Below are 17,617 nucleotides of genomic sequence, written 5' to 3' on the forward strand. Positions count from 1 at the left end.
CTGTTTCCTCTCCTAGCCACCTCTGATGAGAGCAAAGATTCCCTAATTTCCCCTTGCCTTCCCCCCTTCCATATCATTGCAATAGCTCATTGTAACAAAGGAAAATTTTATTACATGAAATATCTTGGCCTATTCCCTCTTTCCTTTTTCTTTCTCCCATTACATTTCCCTTTTTTTTTCTATTGACTCTATTTTTACATAATATTTTATCTTCAAATTTAGCTTTCTCCTGTGCTTCATCTATAAAATCTCCTTCTATCTGCTCTGTTAATTGAGAAGGTTCATATGAGTCTTATCAGTGTCATTTTTCAATACAGGAATACATGTAGTTCATCATCATTAAGTCCTTCATATTTTCCCCTTCTCCCTCTATGCTTCACCTGAGTCCTGTATCTGAAGATCAAACCTTCTGTTCAGCTCTGGCCATTCCAACAGGAACATTTGAAATTCCCCTGGTTCATTGAAAGTCCATCTTTTTCCTTGGAAGAGGAGATTCATTTTTGCTGGGTAGTTGATTCTCAGTTGCATTCTAAGCTCTCTTGCCTTCTGGTATATTATATTCCAAGCCCTACAAGCTTCCAGTGTAGCTGCTGCTAAGTCCTGTGTGATCCTGACTGCAGCTCCATGATATTTGAACTGTGTCCTTCTGGCTGCTTGTAATATTTCCTCTTTGACTTGTGAGTTCTAGAACTTGGCTATAATATTCCTGGGGGTTGGTTTTTTGGGTTCTCTTTCTCGGGGGGATCGGTGGATTCTCTCCATTTCTATTTTGCCCTCTGCTTCTAGAATATCGGGGCAATTTTCCTGTAGTAATTCTTTGAAAATGATGTCAAGGCTCTTTTCCTGATCATGACTTTCAGCTATTCCAATAACTTTTAAATTATCTTTCCTAAATCTGTTTTCCATATCAGTTGTTTTTTCAATGAGATGTTTCACGTTTTCTTCTAATTTTTCATTCTTTTGGTTTTGAAGTATTGAGTCCTGATTTCTCGTAATTCAGCAATCTCTCTGATTTCCATTCTTTGTCTGAAGGATTTGTTCTCCTCAGAGAGTTTTCTTATCTCTTTTTCCATCTGGCCAATTCTGCTTTTTAAAGCATTCTTCTCCTCAATAACTTTTTGAACTGTTTTATCCATGTGACCTAAGCTGGTTTTTAACATGCTATTTTCTTCAGCATTTTTTTGGATTTCCTTGACTAAGCTGCTGACTTCATTTTCATGTTTTTCCTGCATCTCTCTCCTTTCTTTTCCCAGTTTTTCTTCTAACTCCCTCATTTGATTTTCAAAGTCTTTTTTGAGCTCTGTCATAGCCTGAGCCCAATTTCTGTTTTTCTTGGAGTCTTCAGATGTATGAGCTTGTGCTTCCTCATCTTCAGACTGAGTGTTTTGATCCTTCTTGGGCTCACAGGCAAAATATTTCTCAATGGTCTTCCTCTTGTTTCTTTGTTTGCTCATTTTCCCAGCCTTAGCCTGTTTTTGGGGTGCTTCCTGAGGTTTTGGGACACTCCCACAATGGTCTCAGTGTGAGAGGCTCTGTCCTCCCTCCTGGTCTGTTAATGACCATAAGCGCCCCCCTCTGCCACAGGGCTGAGGTCGGGGGGGCCTAGACTGCGATCAGGATCTGAATGTGGTCAGAGCCCCAGTGTCCTGTTCCAGGGGCAGAGGACAGAACTCAGCAGTCTCTCTCCACTTCCTCCCTATGCTCAGCATGCTCATGCCATGGGGTCTCCTGCTTACCCACTCTGCCTGCTTCTGTTTCCTGAATCTGGACTACCTTGGCCAAGCTGCTGTCTGTGTGCCCTGAGGGCTGGGCTTCACGTGCTCGCTCTGGCAGAGGTCCCCCGCTGTTGCCCCAACTTGTGCCTGGTCCTCCCCAGGCCTAGGTCAGGAAACTGCCCTGGGACTGCCTCTGGGAGGCTTAAGTTCTTTCACTCTAGCAGGCCACCCCTCTGGCAGGCCACCCCTCCGACCCCGGGGAGCAGAGCCTTTCTGCACTTTTCCAGGTTACCTTGAGTAGGAGAACTGCCTCACTAGGTCCCTCTGTGGGTTCTGTCTCTTGAAAATTTAGTTAGAGTCCTTAGTTTATAAGTTTTACGAGAGAGCACCTAAGAGAAGATCCTCTCTTGTCGCCATCATGGCTCCACCCTGAAGTACACTTTTTTAAAGCTTTATTTTTATTTTGTTTGTGTTGTCTTTTGCAAAATGGCTACTATAGAAATATTATCACCAAATGATGGGAAATATATCATCAAAATCAAATTGTTTCCCTTCTCAAGGAGGAAGCAAAGTTGGGAGGGAGAGAGAATTTGGAATTCAAAATTTTAAACACTGATTGTTAAAATTTTTTACATGTAATTGGGAAATATTTAAAGAAATAAAAAGAGTGATTTTTGTAATTGTGTTTTTCTTGATCTATAGACTCTCAAGAGTTTTATACAATCTGTAGTTATTTTAAATGGAATTTACCTTTTTAGCTCTTCCTATTGGTTTTGTAGATGATACACAGAATTACTTCTTTTTGTCTGCCCTTAGTCCATCTGGTTTTTCTCAACTCGTTCATATAACCGGCATCTCTAGCATTGTAAAATACTGGTGGTAACAGTAGACATCTTTGCTTTACCAGATCTTGATTTTCACAAAAAGGGCAACAATTTATTTTCATAACATATCATTTTGGCTCTTTTGTTTTAGAGAGGTGCAATTTGAGAGAGCTTCTTATCTCATGATACTGATCGTCACTGTTCTGCTTCTTTGGGCAGATGTGAGAAAGGAGTCATGTCCTTAGTCAATGTAAGGAATTGTATCCGTTTCTATCAAACTGCAGAAGAATTGAATGCTACCACTTTGATGAATTATTGTGCAGAAATCATTGCCAGCCACTGGGTAAGTTCTGCTCCCTCTCTCATCTTTGCTGTTTCTGTCATCTGGGAATTCCTGTGGTCAGAGGAAATGTTCTGGGAGAAGGTAGTTTTGGTTTTTTGGGGTTTGAGTTTGGGTGGTAGGCATCGCTGCTGAAATAATCTACCAGGATGCTGGTTTTATGTGGTGCTCTAAGCCCAGGTTCAGGGGGCAGAAAAATAACCCTGAACTGAGCATTCTCCCGATGCTTCCTGTAGAAAAAACTGAGTCACCATTGACATGCTGCAGTCATAGTCATTCCTTTAGGCTGCAGAAGTAAAACAAGACAATCCCTTGCTTCCTTCCATGTCATTGAAGTTGAATAAACTTAGTTTGACAGCATCAAGTCTTCACCGTCTCCACTGTGGGCTTTTCCCCTTCAGCCCTACACCCCACCTTCCTCACTTGGCAACTTCCTTTTGTATGTTTACTCCCCCTTAAAGTCGGGGGCTCTCTTTTGTGTTTGTATACATAGGAATATATGTATAGCACAGGGTTAAGAAATGCTGATTGATTGGTTGACTGCTTAAGCAGTGAGAAGAGAGGGCACTGGGCTGGGGGAACAGCTTGGGGATGAGTCTAGAGATGGAGTGTTGTCCTTAAGTGCTCAGAAGGGGAGTTTTTACACACACCCACACACATACACATTTAGAATTGATGCACACCTACAGAGATATATTTCTATATGCAAACAACTTTTACATATAATTTGTGTATAGTTATGAGATATATAAAAGTGTTATAAGTATATTTATGTATATATCAAACTTTGTATACAGTATAACACAGGTGCCCACAAAAAATTAGAGTGGAAAGGTGGAAGGACAGTTGCTGCCCAGTAGAGTACAGTGCAGGAAGGTACTCTTTCTAGCTCTTACTGCTGTAACTTACTTGTTGTCTATAGAAATGCTGAGGATTTATGAGGGTTTATTTTCTATCTGCGACTTTGCTAAAGTTGCTTATTGTTTCTCGTAGTTTTTAGATGATTTTTTAGGATTCTCTAGGTATACCATCATGTCATCTGCAAAGAGTGAGAGTTTTGTCTCTTCCTGCCCAATTCTAATTCCTTCCATTTCTTTCTCTTCTCTTATTACTAAAGCTAACATTTCTAACACAATATTGACTAGTAATGGTGATAATGGGTATCCTTGTTTCACCCCTGATCTTATTGGAAATGTCTCTAAGCCTATCCCTGTTGCATATAATGCTTGTTGATGGTTTCAGATAGATACTGCTAATCATTCTAAGAAACAGTCCATTTACTCCTATATTATCTAATGTTTTTAGTAGGAATGGGTGCTGTATTTTGTCAAAGGCTTTTTCACATCTATTGATATAATCATAAGATTTCTGATAGGTTTGTTATTGATATAGATAATAATACAGTTTTCCTAATTTTGAACCAACCCTGCATTCCTAGTATAAATCCTGGTCATAGTGTATTTTCCTAGTGATAATTTCCTGTAATCGTTTTGCGAAGATTTTAAGATTTTTGCATCTATATTCATTAGAGAGATTGGTCTATAATTTTCTTTCTCTGTTTTAACTCTTCTTGGTTTAGATATCAGCACCATATTGGTGTTATAAAAAGAGTTAGGCAGAGTTCCATCTTCACCTATTTTTCCAAAGAGTTTATATAGAATTGGAACCAATTGTTCCTTATATGTTTGATAGAATTCACTTGTGAATCCATATAGCCCTGGAGATTTTTTTCTTAGGGAGTTCAATTGTTGAATTTCTTTTTCTGAGATAGGGTTATTTAGGTATTTAATCTCCTCTTCATTTAACCTGGACAACTTATATTTGTGTAAATATTCATCCATTTCACTTAGATTATCAAATTTATTGGGATATTGTTGGACAAAATAATTCCAAATTATTACTTTAATCTCTTCTTCATTGGTGATGAGTTCACCTTTTTCATTTATGATACTAGCAATTTGGTTTTCTTCTTTTTTAAATTAAATTAACTAGAGGTTTATCAATTTTATTGGTTAGGAGTGGACTCTTGGAGCCTGTTGACCAGGGCAGCAGCATGGTCAGACCAGCAGCACTTTGGGAAGGTTCCTTTGTCTGCTGAGTTGTGGGAGAAGGGAGTGGAGAGCCAAAGAGAGACAATGAGCACACCGCTGCAGTCCAAGTGGAAAAGAGACAGAGGGTAGTGATCGGGGAGGCTACCTCAAATGGCGATGTATTTGGGGGGAAAGAATGAGTTTTATTTAAGATGCCCATCAGATGTGTGATTTGGAATGCTCAGTAGGCAGTTGGTGATGTCAGGATCCCCTGTGTTGGTCTGGGAATCAGCTGCCTAGAGATAATTGAGTTGGGACTGATGAAGTCACCAAAAGGAGAGCAGAGGACAGGCCATCCTTGTTTGGATTTGCCTTTTCCCTAAATAACCTACAGCCTACAGAAACCAAACTTGTCATCTTTTTAAAAAAGTGAACATAGTATGCATTTAGACTCTGTGGTTTTCCCCTCTGGATATGAATGGTCTCCCAAGAGTTGTCCTTGACCTCTGAACTACTGAGAGGAGCTATGCCCATCCTAGTTGTTCAACTCACAGTGTTGTTGTTAATGTGTACAATGTTTTCTTGGTTCTGCTCCCTTCGCTGAGTGTCAAGTTCTTTTCTTTCTTCTCTAAAGGCCTCACAGCATTCATATACCATAACTTTTTCATCCATTCTTGAATTGATAGGCATCCCCTCAATTTCCAAAGAGCTGCTATAAATACTTTGGACATGTGAGATTTTTCCTGTTTTTTCTGATTTCTTTTGGATATAGTCCTAGTATAGTATTGATAGGTCAAAGGATATGATTAATTTTATTGCTTTTTGGGTAAAGTTCCAAATTGCTCCCCAGAATGGTTGGATCAGTTCAGAACTCCACCAACAATGCATTAATGTCCCACTTTTCCCACATCCTCTCCAATTTTGATCGTTTTTCTTTTTTTCATTTCAGCCAGTCTGATAGATATGAGGTAATATCTCATAGTTGTTTTATTTGAATTTCTCTAATAATTGTGATTTAGGACATTTTTTCATATAACTACATATAGTTTTAATTTCTTCATCTGAAAACTGCCTGTTCATATTCTTTCACCATCTGTGAGATGGGGAATGACTTGTAATCTTATAACTTTGATTCAGTTCTCTATATTTTAGAAATGAGTCCTTTATCAGAATCACTAGCTATGAATATTGTTTCCCAGCTTTCTATTTTCCTTCCAATCTTGACTGTGTTGGTTTTATTAACACAAAAGCATTTTAATTTAACATAGTCTAAATCATCCACTTTGCAATTTATACTGTTCTCCATTCCTTATTTGGTCTGGAATTATTCTTAAAGCAAGTCAAGAGGTTGTTCCCTCACCATCTCACACCTATCAGACTGGCCAATATGACCAGAAAGAACAATGATCAATGTTGGAAGGGATGTGGGAAATCTAGGACACTAGTGCATTGTTGGTGGAGCTTGCAAATTCATCCAACCTTTCCTGGAGAGCAATCTGGAATTACGCCCAAAGGGCAACAAAAATATTGCATCTCCTTTGATCCAGCAATACCACTTTTGGGTCTATACCCTGAAAAGGTGATGAAAAAGGGTAAAAAAGGGCAATAAAAATGTGCATAACCTTTGATCCAGCAATACCACTACTGGGTCTATACCCTGAAGAGATTATGAAAAAAGGTAAAAACACCACTTGTACAAAAATATTTATAGGAACCCTGTTTGTGGTAGCAGAGAATTGGAAATTGAGGTGCTGTCCATCAATTGGGAAATGGCTTAACAAACTGTGGTATATGTATATCATGGAACACTATTGTTCTATTAGAAACCAGGAGGGATGGGATTTCAGGGAAGCGTGGAGGGATTTGCATGAACTGATGCTGAGTGAGATGAGCAGAACCAGATGAACAATGTACACCCTAACAACATGGGGGGGATGATCAACCTTGATGGACATGCTTATTTCATCAGTGCAACATTCAGGGACAATTTGGGACTCTGTGATGGAGAATACCAAAGAACTGTGGAGTTTGAACAAAGACCAAGGACTGTTACCTACAATTTAAAAAAAAAAAATGTCATATCGTATGTACAACATAATTTTGCTATCTCTAATATTTTATTTTCTCCTCAAGCATCTGATTTCTCTCTCATCACATTCAAGTGAGAGCAATGTATACCATGAAAGGACTAAGACTGCCTTCTGTGGGAGGTGGGGAAGGAAAGGAGGGTAGGGAAAAATTGTAAAATTCAAAACCTTGCAAAAAATGATAGGTAGAAACTGCTGATAAATGATAGGAAAACTGATAAAATATATTTTTAAAAAAGAAGTTGTTCACCTCTCTGCTTTGGAAAGAGAGAAGGGGAGGATGCCTCTGGGCTTGCTGTTCCAGCCTCCTGCCTCCGAGGTCTCCAGGTGGTGGCGTAGGGGGCCAGGCAAGCTGCCAGGGTCTCTGGCTCATGCATTGGTTTCCTCCACAGGACGATCTGAGTAAGGAGGACTTTAGCAGTATGAGCGCCCAGTTGCTCTACCAGATGATCCGATCCAAGACACAACATCCACTTCACAAAGCCATCCGGCTGGAGCGTGAGGATGTTGTCTTCCTGTACCTCATTGAGATGGATGCCCAGGTACTGACTGCCCACCCTGAAGACCCGGAGGCGAGAAGGGGGAGGAGGGGCAGAGGGCCCCCCAGGGGAACAGGTGCCAGGTGAGATAGGCGACGTGTACACGCATTGTCCGAACTCCTCTGTCTGGCTGCCTGGATCAGAGGCAAGAACCCCTGGGATTGGTGTGTGCTGTGTCCTTGATGATTGCTCACCCACTCAACTGTTTGTAATAGCTGCCCTTGAAGCTGAATGAGCTGGATCCCAATGGAGATCTCGCTTTAGATCTCGCCCTTTCTCGAAGACTGGAGAGCATTGCTACCACCCTGGTGAGCCACCGAGCGGATGTTGACATGGTGGACAAGAATGGGTGGAGCCTGCTGCATAAAGCCATCCAGAGAGGTGAGGCAGGGGAGGTGGATGGTCAGGCTGTGCCATCCCTGGGAGGGGGGTTCTCCTATGACTCGTGCCTTTCTCTAATCTTTACCTGCCTCCGTCCTGGGCTCTGCAGCTCTGGAGTCAGGTGACAATTGAACTCACCCTATTCTAAGCAATTCAACTTCAATTTCTGGAAGTGATTAGGGCTGTTCCCCAGCAAGTCCACAGACTTTCCTGGTAGACAAAATTCAGTGTTCTCTAGTGGGATGAGAGGCCTGATGGGCAGGGAATGGGACTCAGTTTCCTCATCTGTCAAATGGAGATAATAATGCTCTAGGACTTACCTTAAGGGTTATTGGAGATCAGGCTTTTGAAGGGTTAGATCTGGTTGGGTGGTTGTTCTGTTGAGTATATTACGACAAAACTAGACCCTCACAGCAGCTGAAGAACTGGACTGGAGTTAGGAAAACCTGAGTTCAAACCTGAATGTCTGTCCTTCCTCTGCTCCCTCTTCTGCACTTCTCCCCTTTCCCTCCTCTATTTCCTGGTGGAGTGAAATACATTTCTCTACCTAAATGTTTGTGCTCTTCTTTTCACTGGGGATGCTTGGAGGCCCTCTGTTCCCTCAGGGTCCATTTTCCCCTTTCAGGGCTCCTCAGATGATCCCCTTTGCCTCATTCCCAGTCCTCTCCTCCTGGAGCATGGTGACTGCTGCCTTGACTGGGGTCCTGCCCAACTGCCAGCTTCCATGGGGTTTTCATTTGGGGGTCTCTTTCAAGAAGCAAGTGCAAGGACCAGCGGCTTCTTTCCCTCTCCTCTTTGCCTTCTGGCCCCAAGCGACATGGGCAGCTTTCTTTTAAGGCATCTGACAGTAGAAGGCCTCTAGGTTCTTGTTTCAGTCAGGACTTTGGGTGCTCTGGTGACTCTTGTTTTTCTCCTTGATCTTTTTTTTTCCAGATCAGTTGTTTTTTCTGTGAGAAAGTTGCATTTCCTTCTGTTTTTTCAGTCTCTTGATTTGGTTTGAATGTTTCTTGTTGCCTCCCAGTCATTGCCTTCCCTTTGGTCCATCCACATTTTGAAGGAGGTTGTTCTTGTGCCAAGCTTGACCATTCCCTCTCCCAGTCTTTCTTTCCTAGCTCATTACTTTTCACATTTTTCTGAGTTTTCTCATTTCATAAACATCCAGCTTGCAACTTGATTTTGAACTTGATGTTAGGGCTGGACCCTGAGACCCCCTGAAGGGCAGGTCTGGCGCTCTGACATCTGGGGTTTGATGGTCTGGTGGTCTGGCAGCTGTTTTCTTGGGCTATTGAGTACTGAGTTTTTCAGGGTCTCAGGGACACATGGACCCTGTGGGTCACTTCAGTGTTCCTTGGGGTGTGAGGCAGATCTGATCTAGGGAAGAGTCTTGACTGCTGCCCCTTGGTCTGAGCTCTGCAGTTTCTGACTTGAGTCTGGATCTGAACTGCTAGAGTTTACCCATACCAACCCCCTGGAACATTCTCTGGGTCAGAGCAACAGCAGGGTTTCCTGCCTGGTTCCTGGTTCATTCTTTTTTTATTTAAGGCAATGGGGTTTTGAGAGACTTGCTCATGCAACTAGGTAATTATTAAGTGTCTGAAGTTGGATTTGAATTCAGGTCCTCCTGACTCTAGGGCCAGTGCTCTCTCCACTGCGCCACCTAGTTACCCCACTGGTTATTTCTTTATGATGGGAATGAGACCCTGCCCTATGTCTAAGATCCAAGGTCTCCTGCAGCTGCTGGTGTTGCTGTCACCCAAGGGTTTCTTACCTCAGAATGCCACCCCAATTAACAGGACCCCTTTGATCTCTGCTCTGGGGAGTGGGTGACAGAGCTCCCAGTGAACACCCCAGGGGTGGCTCCAGTGTTCACAGACTTCCTTGTCTTTCTCCCTCTATCACTAGGACTTTATCTGGATTTCTTCATCCTGCTTTAATCTGGTGCATTTTTTAGATAACTTTGGGGAGTTGGTGGAAGGGAGCGTGTCATACTGGTTCCTGCTCTACCATCACAGCTTGCACCTCATCTAAAACCTCCATCCTCAAAGTGTCTCCCCCCATTGCCATCTGGTGCCAAGGTCTGTTGGTTCTCTCTGCAAAATCTGTACACCCCCTTGTCTGCTCTGACATTGCCCCTCCCTGGTTTAGGCCCCTTTCCCCTCACTCATGGACCACTGTCATAGCTGCTGGGGATCTGCCCATTGCTCAGAAGGCTCCAGTGGTTTCCTCCCCCTTGTAGGAGCCGATGCTAGCTGTTCAGTTTGGTATTCAATACCAGCCAAGACACTTGGACTCAATGTTCCTGGCCTTGCTGGTCCGGGCCTTTTTAGGAGTTGTGGTTCTCCCTGTGTGGAGCACTCGCCCATCAGACTGGGAGCTCCTCGAGCATGCCATGGGGCTTCAACTTCTCCAAGGGCTGCTCTGACATTGTCTTAATGTCCCTTTCTCTCAGACCTGGTGCCTTTGCCCATCTTATGTTCTGGACCTTGGAAATCACTCTTTTCTTGACTCCTTTGGGGTGTCAAGGGCTGCCCTGACCTGGATTGTGGGGGTGCCATGACCCCAGCCAGCCCCTCAGCAGATGCCCCTCAGAGTGTGGTCACCTGGACACTCCTGCAGGGGCATCGCACAATCAGAGTCAGACCCCACCAGAGAGCCAGTGCTCTTTGCTCCTCGATGCTGGCCCTGCCTTGGGCTGGCTTGGCCTCCAGTTTGCATGTGTTGGGCACCGAATCTGCCCTGTTTGTGGCAGCCTCCCTGCAGGAGGCTAGCTGGCTGGAGGAAAGGGCAGTGGCCCAGGTCCCTGGGTTGGTTTATCAGAACCATTCCGAGGATCTTGGGTCTGGTCACTGTTTGGTGAGAGCAGCTTCCATGGCCTGATGACTCTTTCTCTGTCAGGGAGCCAATGTGGAACCTCCGAGGTTAATGAATTGTGGGAAGATGTGTGCCAGTCAGGACCCAGAGGGGTCCCCCTTGTAAAGATCAGAAAAAGTGTCCAAAGGAGAAGGGAGAAAGAGACCAAGGACATGACCTGGGGCTGCCTGGAGCCATGTGGCCTTTCTCGATAGTCGCAGCTCCAAGCTATTGCCCCCCCCTCCCCTAGACCCGGGTGTCTTCTCTTAGCTGCTGTGTCTAGACCCAAGGCCCAGCCTAGGAACTAAAACTAAGATGGGAGCCAAGAGCCATAGAGCTGGAATATTGGAAAGCTCTCCCACTGTGGTTTGGGTGCTATTATGGGCCAGCTGGTGAAGGGGGAGTAACTTATTAAGAGTCTGTCAGCTAGCACATGTTTGCAGCCTGGGTTACTGACTCCAAGCCTAGGGTTCTGTGCTCTGTGATGTCAGAAACAAGGGGCCTGAAAGCCTAAGGGCAATGGTGGGACCTTAACCCAAGATTGGAATTCTGCGAGTGGGAGTGGTAGATTGGAAGCAGTGACTTGAGGAGACAGCAAGGAGTTCTGAACGATAAAAAGTCTTTGATATCTGCTCATCATAGGTAGCAGAGTGGCCCATTAGACTGAGGATGAGACTTTGGAGTCAGGGAGACTGGTAGTGGGACCCTGGACAAGTCATTGAACCTTCAGAGGGGCCTTTAGATATGCCTGCCACCTCCCTGGGGTGGAATGGAGTGACAGAGTCTGGCGGCAACTTTGAAGGGTTGTCCAGCGTGGTCAGGGACCTCTGTGTCACTGGGACATTAGCCCTCCATTGGCTCAGGCCATCCTTCAAAGGGCTGCTTTTGGGGGGATGGCCCTAGAGCCCAGGCCTGGAAGGGTTCATTCATCCTGGGTCCTGGGTTCTTTGGACAACTCAGCAAGGATTTCATGCTGGCTCTCCATTTTACAGAGAAGGAAGTGAGGCCCCAAGAGAGGCCATCAAAGGTCATCATCAGACTAGTCTTGCTTCCTGCCCAGGGGCCCTTCCCCAGCTCCTCATCTGCTGGGGGTGGGGTGTCCAAGGCATTCTCCCATCCAAACCTTAAGGCCCCAAACCAAGTCCCTGGACTTTGAGCCCAGAGTTTGAGCTTCTCAGAGGAGCCTTGGTTGGGCCTCAGCCCCTCCCTCTGGGTGAGGGACCGAGGGCAGTCGAAGCTGCCTGGTGTCTGAGTCCAGACTGTGATCAGCGAGCATTTATGAAGCTCCTGCTGGGCCCCCAGCCTGTCTGGGCCCCGGGGACACAAGTCAGTAGGACCAACCCTCAGGCTTTCTCTGTTAGTGGCCAGCGGCCCATAGACCAGCTGAGAATGGCCTGCCCCCTTCCCCGGGAAGAGGGGCAATGTTCACATGAGGGGCAGCTCAGGGGCACAATGCCTGCTGCTCACGTTGTCTCCCCACCTGTGTCTGAAGCAGGATGCCCTTTGATCAGTGTGTCCACATGTCACCTCTGCCAGTACAGGCCTGGGGGGGTGTGAGTGAGTGTGTATATGTGAGAGACAGTGAGTGTCTGTGTGACAGTGTGTGTATGTGACTGTGACAGAGTGGGTGTGAGATACAGGGAGTGTGTGTGTTACAGTGAAGTGAATATGTGTATGACTGTGTGTGTGACTACATGACTGACAGAGTGTGTGGCAGTGAGAGTGTGAGACATTGTGTGTGACAGTGACAGAGTGGGTGTGAATGTGTGTGAGAGACAGGGAGTGTGTATGTGACAGTGACTGTGACTGTGTGAGACTGTGCGACAGTGACTGTGTGTGACTATGACTGTGACAGAGTGTGTGTATGTGACTGTGTGACAGTGACAGAGTGGGTGGATGTGACAGAATGACTGTGTGCGACTGACAGTGAGTGTGTGTATGAGACAGTATGAATGTGACAGTGAGTGTGCCTATGTGAGCCAGCAAATCTGTGTGTGACTGACCATGTCTGTGAGTGTGTGTGTAACGGTATGACTGACAGTGTCTGAGGGTGATAGAGTGTGTGTATGTGTGAGACAGAGTGCACGTGAGAGAGAATGTGTGTGTGTGAGGGCGCCTCCAAGCCTGCATGCACCTGTATCTGTGAGTGTCACCTGCGGGAGGTGCATCATGCTTTCCTGCCCGGCCTCTTTGACAGGAGACAGCTTTTCTGCCACCTTCCTCATCAAGAATGGTGCCTTGGTGAACGCGGCCACCGTGGGGGCCCAGGAAACGCCGCTGCACCTGGTGGCCTCGTCCAGCTGCAGGAAGGGCCCCGCCGACGTCACGGCAGAGATGGCACACATCACTGAATCTCTGCTGCAGGCCGGGGCCAACCCAAACATGCAGGATGGGAAAGGAAGGTGAGAGCTGTGGTCTCCTGGTGGGAGTGTCCCCAGGGGGCATGGAGGACAGGGTATTCCTCCTTTCCTCAGGCCAAGCTTCTTCAGGATAGTGGTCACCAGGTCTGCTCTTTGGGGCCCCTCCCACAGGAGGCTTCTTCTCCCTACCTGGCCCATGCCCAACAGGTGCCCAGGGACTCCCCAAATGGAGGCTTAACCAGAGATGGGCGTCAGGCTGGCTGTTGCAGAGCCCTGTGCCTGGTCTCTGAGGGGAGTGGCTCCCACCCTGCCTGTACTTAAGGGGCTCTTGGCCTGGCTGGCTGAAGGAAGACGCTCAGCAGCATGATGTTGGTTGTTAAAGGGGTACAGGGGGAGGAGGGTGGAGCAGCTGGGGCCCCCAGGGGCTGTGCCTTCATTACTCTCCAGCCCCTGCCACCTCCTGGAGAGCTTTGCCTCTTGGAGTCAAGGATTCAGAGGGAGAAGGGGCCCTTGTCTTGTCCTCAGGCCTGATTGGGGGGGGGCCTTCTTGTGGTTAGGCCCCTTTGCTGAGCGGACCTGAGGGGGTGGATCTGTTGGTTCCCTTGAGCCCCCCCTCCCACCTCCCTCCTTGGATCTGCCCTCCCCTTCCCCAGACCTTCAGCCCCTCAACCAAGCTTGAGCCAGCTTGGGGGGGGGGGGCGTTTTAAGGAGGACTGCTGCCCTTCACCCATCCTCACTGTTCTTGGGCAGCCTGGGGGGGCTCCTTCCTCTCCAATTAGCTGTTCCCCCCCCCCAGGACCTCCCAAGGGTGACCCTGTCCACTGTCTTTTCCACCAGGACTCCATTGCATTCGTCTATTATTGCCAGGAATGACGTGGTATTCAGCCAGCTGCTGCAGTGTAAACAGTAGGTACCCAGGCAGAGCGGTTGGCCGCTGCCCAGGCTTCATGGCCTTCTCTTGAGGTGAGGGCTTGACCCACATGGCCAAGTCCATCAAGCTCCAGGTACAGGCCCCACTCCTGGGCGCCACCTTGGAGGACCTCGGGATTTTTGGGAGCCTCCCCAACCCAGAAATGGACCCGTTTGGGATGAGGGTCTCTGAGGGGGCCTGTCCTTGACCTCTCATGCAGGTTAGATTTAGAGCTGAAGGACCATGAGGGCAGCACAGCACTATGGCTGGCCGTCCAGTACATCACAGTGTCTTCGGACCAATCCGTGAACCCCTTCGATGACGCGCCTGTCGTCAATGGGACCTCCTTTGACGAGAACAGTTATGCGGCCAGGCTGATTCAGCGAGGGAGCAATACAGACGCACCTGACACAGTGACAGGTGGGTGGGCACGCACCATCATGCAGGGCTCCCCATGAGGTGCCTCACCCAAGATTATCCAGTGGAGATGGGGGGACTGGGACTGTGTATTCTATTTCCTGAAAAGATATCAGAGGGCCACAGCCCTCAACCTCAGCCATGGTGCTTCGACAACTGGTTCCTTCGCTACAGCCCCTCCCCTAGCCTTTCCATTCCCTCCCGCTCCTGTGATTCAGGGCAGCACAAGGCTCCTCCTCTGCTCCAGGCCCTGCACAGCCTTTGTTCTTCCTTCCTGCCCTGTCCAGACCCTGGGGGGACATGGCGAGGGAACCCACCCTGGTGCTGTGCTTGTCTCATAGGGAACTGCTTACTCCAGAGGGCAGCTGGATCTGGCAATGAGGCTGCAGCGCTCTTCTTGGCGGCCAATGGGGCCAAGGTGAATCACAGGAACCGATGGGTAAGTGAGTGGTTGGAGGCCCATCCAGGCTCTGGGAGTTTTTGGGGACGCTGCCTGCCGCCTCAGGATGAGCAGAGGGGCATGTTGTTGCCAGCTGCCCCAGCAGGGTTCCAAACCAATGGGAATGGGGTTCGGAGGGAGAGAGGAGAAATCTTGGGAGGCTTCACGGAGGAGGCTGTGTTTGTGGTCTGGACTGCACGGGGGGCTGTGAGCTTCAGGTTGGGATCTCAGTGAATCGACATGACTGTCCTGGGAAGGAGGTTCTGGGTGTTGGGGGGTGGGACTTTGGAAGTACGGTAAATGACCTGAGCAAAGGCATGGAGGTGAGAATGTTCATGGCATATTCAGGGGCAGTGGGTAGTCTCTTACATGTGACAGACTGGAAAAGAGGGGTGGGCTGGACCCCAGTGCCAGGCTGAGGACTTTGACCTATGTCAGGCTGAGCTTTTGAATACAGCTGGAGCCTCCCCAGAGCCGGGCTTTTGATATAGGCCTGGGGAATCCCTTGTGCCACTCCCTGGGGAGGTGACTGGCCCAGCAAGAGGGTCCCAGTACAGTAAACCTCTCCCTTGGGCTCGCAAGGACCAGGAGCCAGGCACAGGAAGGGGGTCAAGAGTGACGTGGCAACAAGGCCCTTGGTTAACAAATCAGCTGTTTGCTCCTGTGGCGCAAGAGCTGGGCCTGCAGCCTAGTCCCTGCCTTGGGGAAGGAGAGGGTCACTATCCTCTCTTGTCTGACAGGCCCAGGATTCTCAAGGAGGCCTCCCAGAGGTCACCCTCCGTTCCTGCTCTGAACAGTGCTCAGGTTTTTCACCAACTTCCCCCCAGCCACATCTTGCTCAGATGCTTGCACATCTGCTCATTCTGAATCCCTCTAGGTCATCATCCAAGTCATCTGGTTCTCAGTGAGACCCAGCTCCCCCCCATGGCCCAGCCTCCCCCCTCCTCCCCTTGGGTCCTGACCAGTCTTTCACTCCCTCCTCTTGTCTCAGTAATCCTTCCCCCTCCCTCCGCCTCTTCCAGGCTCTTCTCCGTCCTCCACCTCTCTGAGACCTCTCTTCCTTTGATGTTGATGCCATCTGTCTTTACCGTCTGTCAGAGGTCACTCCTCCTCCTCCTAGGGCTTCAAGATCTGGCCTTGCCTCAAACTGGGGACTTGGAGCCTCATGTTGACCCTCCCTCAACACTAATCTCCCAAGTCACCCATTAATCACCTCCCAAGAGTTCCTCCTCAGCCATAGATTTCGTCATGCCCTTGAGCTCAGGTGGTCCTTCCTTACAGAACTCTGCCCTCTAAAGCCTTCAGCTCCTTCCCAGTCCATCTCCCCTGCAGTGGCCTCCCCCTCCTCTTCTCCCCATCTTCGCCCCTTGGTGACCACCAGTCCTACTGTACACTGGCCTTGCTTGAAACCCTCACCTCTCGCATCATGTCCTCACTGTGGGTTCATCCTTTTTAACCCCCTCCTAATTAGCTCCCTCTCCCTATGTTTTCTCAGCTGAGAATCTTGCTTAAAAAAATTGAGCTCATTCACCAAGAGCTCCCTCCTCACTTCCTCTCACTCTTCGAGTGCTTTCTGTCACTGTTTCTTTATTATTATTACTATTATCATTATCATTATTATTAATTTTTTCCAATTATATGTAAAGATTATTTTCAACATTCTTTTTAAAAATTTAAATATTTTATTTATTTATTTTGCCAACTACTTGCAATTGTAGTTTTTACCATTTTTTAAAAAGATTTTATGTTCTACAAATTTTCCCCTCATCTCACTTCCCTCTCCCCATCCCCCACAGAAGGCAATTCGTCAGTCTCCACACTGTCTACATGGTCTACATTGAAGAGTGTGATGAGTGAGAAATCAGATCCTTAAGGAAGAAACATAAAGTATAAGAGATAGCAAGATCAGACAATAAGATATCAGGTTTTTGCTTTTTTTATCCTAAATTAGAGGTAATAGTCCTTGGTCTTTGTTCAAACTCCACAATTCTTTCTCTGGATACAGCTGGCACTCTCCTTTGCAGACAGCCCAGAATTGTCCCTGATTGTTGCACTGATGTAATGAGCAAGTCCATCAAGGTTGAACATCACTCCCATGTTGCTGTTAGGGTGCACAGTGTTCTTCTGGTTCTGCTCATCTCACTCAGCATCAGTTCATGCAAATCCCTTCAGGCTTCCCTGAAATCCCGTCCCTCCTGGTTTCTAATAGAACACTAGTGTTCTATGACATACATATACCACAGTTTGCTAAGCCATTCCCCAATTGAAGGACCTTTATTTAATTTCCAATTCTTTGCCACCACAAATAGGGCCGCTATGAATATTTTTGTACAAGTGATGTTTTTACCCTTTTTCATCATCTCTTCAGGAAATAGATCCAGTAGTGGTATTGCTGGGTCAAAGGGGATGCACATTTTTGTTGCCCTTTGGGCATAGTTCCAAATAGCTCTCCAGAAGGGTTGGATGAGTTCACAGCTCCATCAACGGTGTAATAGTGTCCCAGATTTCCCACAACCTTTCCAACAATGATCACTATCCTTTCTGGTCATATTGGCCAGTCTGAGAGGTGTGAAGTGGTATCTCATAGAAGCTTTAATTTGCATTTCTCTAATAAGTAATGATTTAGAGCACTTTTTCATATTACTATGGATCACTTTGATCTCATCTGTAAATTGCCTTTGCATATCCTTTGACCATTTGTCCATTGGGGAATGACTTTTTTATT

General features: G+C 47.0%; 1 protein-coding gene across 3 annotated transcripts in view; it reads left to right on the forward strand.

Moving 5' to 3' along the window:
• The window catches only part of ANKFY1 (ankyrin repeat and FYVE domain containing 1), a 61,890-nt gene that overhangs the window by 23,246 nt on the left and 21,027 nt on the right, over positions 1-17,617 (forward strand). For 2 of the 3 annotated variants that reach the window (XM_074190545.1, XM_074190546.1), the window contains exons 5-11: positions 2,759-2,882; positions 7,389-7,538; positions 7,751-7,916; positions 12,964-13,168; positions 13,964-14,032; positions 14,257-14,456; positions 14,795-14,892. In XM_074190545.1, coding sequence (XP_074046646.1) covers positions 2,759-2,882; positions 7,389-7,538; positions 7,751-7,916; positions 12,964-13,168; positions 13,964-14,032; positions 14,257-14,456; positions 14,795-14,892 — 1,012 coding nt within the window. The other variant, XM_074190547.1, reaches the window with a different exon arrangement.

Source organism: Macrotis lagotis, chromosome 6 (assembly GCF_037893015.1).
Source record: "Macrotis lagotis isolate mMagLag1 chromosome 6, bilby.v1.9.chrom.fasta, whole genome shotgun sequence".
NCBI lineage: Eukaryota > Metazoa > Chordata > Mammalia > Peramelemorphia > Peramelidae > Macrotis > Macrotis lagotis.